We start from the raw sequence: 1,919 nt of genomic DNA on the forward strand, positions 1-1,919 counted from the left end.
CCTGCCCCTGTATGGTACTCACTGGGTGTCACGGGCTCAATTTATGTACCTTTGATGGTGGACGTAGATGTTGTTTCTATGTTGGAGTTGTGTGGATGTGTCGTCCCAGCTGGAGTAGTGGTCTCTCGAGCAGTTGTTGCAGTCAAAGCTGAAGTGGTAGTGCCTGGTGTGGTTGTCCAAGATGCAGAAGTTCGTGCACGTGATGTGAAGGTGGTGATGGAAGGTTTGCTTTCTGCATGAGTGCTTGTTAGCAGTGCAGAAGTTGGGCTTGAAGTGCCTGGCTGTGATTTTGTCTGTGCAGGAGAGGTTGTAGTCAGAAGAGCAGATGATACAGATGTTGGGCTTGAATTAAGTTGCAATGATGTTTTTGTCTGTGCAGGAGTGCTTGTAGTCGTAAGAGCAGAAGATGCAGGAGTGGGGCTTGAAGTGCCTGGTAATGATGTTGTCTGTGCAAGAGTGCTTGTAGTCAGAAGAGTAGAATATGGAGGAATTGGGCTTGAATTGCCTGGCACTGATGTTGTCTGTGCAGGAGTGGTTGTAGTCCGAGGAGCAGAAGATGCAGGAGTTGGGACTGAAGTGCCTGGTAATGATGTTGTCTGTGCAAGAGTGCTTGTAGTCATAAGAGTAGAAGATGCAGGAGTTGGGCTTGAAGTGCTTGGCATTGATGTTGTCTGCGCAGGAGTACTTGTACTCGGAAGAACAGAAGATGCAGGAGTTTGGCTTGAAGTGACTACAGTGCTTGTTTCTTCTTCTTTGCTTGATGTTTCCCTTGTTGAGAAGAGAGTCGTACTTGCTGTTGTTGGAGGTGTCGTCCCAGCTGGAGCAGTGGTCTGCTGAGCTGTGGTTGCAGGCAGAGGTGATATGGTAGTGCCTGGTGTGCTTGTCTGAGATGCAGATGGTCTCGAATGTGATGTGAAGGTGGTGGTGGAAGATGTGGTTTCTGCATGAGTTCTTGTTAGCCGAGCAGAAGTGGCTGAGTTAGTGGTGCTGGATGTAGCAGCGTTGGATGTTTGAGCAGTCTGGCTGGAGATGTCCTGCGTAGTTGAGGGGACTGTTGTTGTCAAAAGTGCTGTACTTTCTGTTGGCGTGGAAGAGCTGGCAATTGTAGTTTGAGGAGCAGATGTTGTTGGGGTAGCAGGGGTAGATGTTGGTATAGCCGTGTAGGAGGGAGCAGCAGTGGTGTAGGGAGGTGAACTGCTGGAGAGTGTTTGTGTGGAGGTTGTTCTTATGGTAGATGTCAGAGCATTTGTTGTTCCAGCTGGAGAAGTGGTCTCCTGAGCGGTGGTTACTGTACCTGCTGAGGTTGCTGTAGGAGATGGGCTTGTTGCAGGAGAAGAGGGGGACATAATTTGGGAGGTGCTTCGCAATGCTGTTGTCAGTGCAGGAGTGCTTGTAGTCGAAAGTGCAGAAGATGCAGGAGTTGGGCTTGAATTAAGTTGCAATGATGTTTTTGTCTCTGCACGAGTGCTTGTAGTCATAAGAGTAGAAGATGAGGGAGTTGGGGTTGAAGTGGCTGGAAATGATGTTGTCTGTGCAAGAGTGCTTGTAGTCAGAAGAGTGGAAGATGCAGCAGTTGGGATTGAAGTGCCTGGCACTGTTGTTGTCTCTGCAGGAGTGCTTGTAGTCGGAAGAGCAGACGACACAGATGTTGGGCTTGAATTAAGTTGCAGTGATGCTTTTGTCTGTGCTAAAGTTCTTGTAGTCAGAAGAGCAGACGATACAGGAGTGGGGCTTGAAGTGCCTGGCACTGTTGTTGTCTGCGCAGGAGTGCTTGTAGTCATAAGAGTAGAAGATGCAGGAGTGGGGCTTGATGTGGCTGGAAATGATGTTGTCTGTGCAGGAGTGCTTGTAGTCAGACGAGCAGATGATACAGATGTTGGGCTTGAATTAAGTTGCAGTGATGCTTTTGTCTGTGCTGG

At 48.9% G+C, this 1,919-nt stretch overlaps 1 protein-coding gene across 1 annotated transcript; it reads right to left on the minus strand.

Annotated features, from left to right (window-relative positions):
• Positions 1-36: 36 nt before the first annotated feature.
• LOC121107723 (mucin-5AC-like) lies at positions 37-1,636 on the minus strand. The gene is made up of 2 exons (XM_040653596.2): positions 431-1,636; positions 37-293 (listed from the first exon to the last, which is right to left on the minus strand). The coding sequence occupies exons 1-2, from the start codon at positions 1,476-1,478 to the stop codon at positions 37-39; spliced, it is 1,305 nt and encodes a 434-aa protein (XP_040509530.2). The 5' UTR covers positions 1,479-1,636.
• Between the last annotated feature and the right edge of the window lie 283 nt (positions 1,637-1,919).

The sequence above is a fragment of the Gallus gallus genome, chromosome 28 (assembly GCF_016699485.2).
Source record: "Gallus gallus isolate bGalGal1 chromosome 28, bGalGal1.mat.broiler.GRCg7b, whole genome shotgun sequence".
NCBI lineage: Eukaryota > Metazoa > Chordata > Aves > Galliformes > Phasianidae > Gallus > Gallus gallus.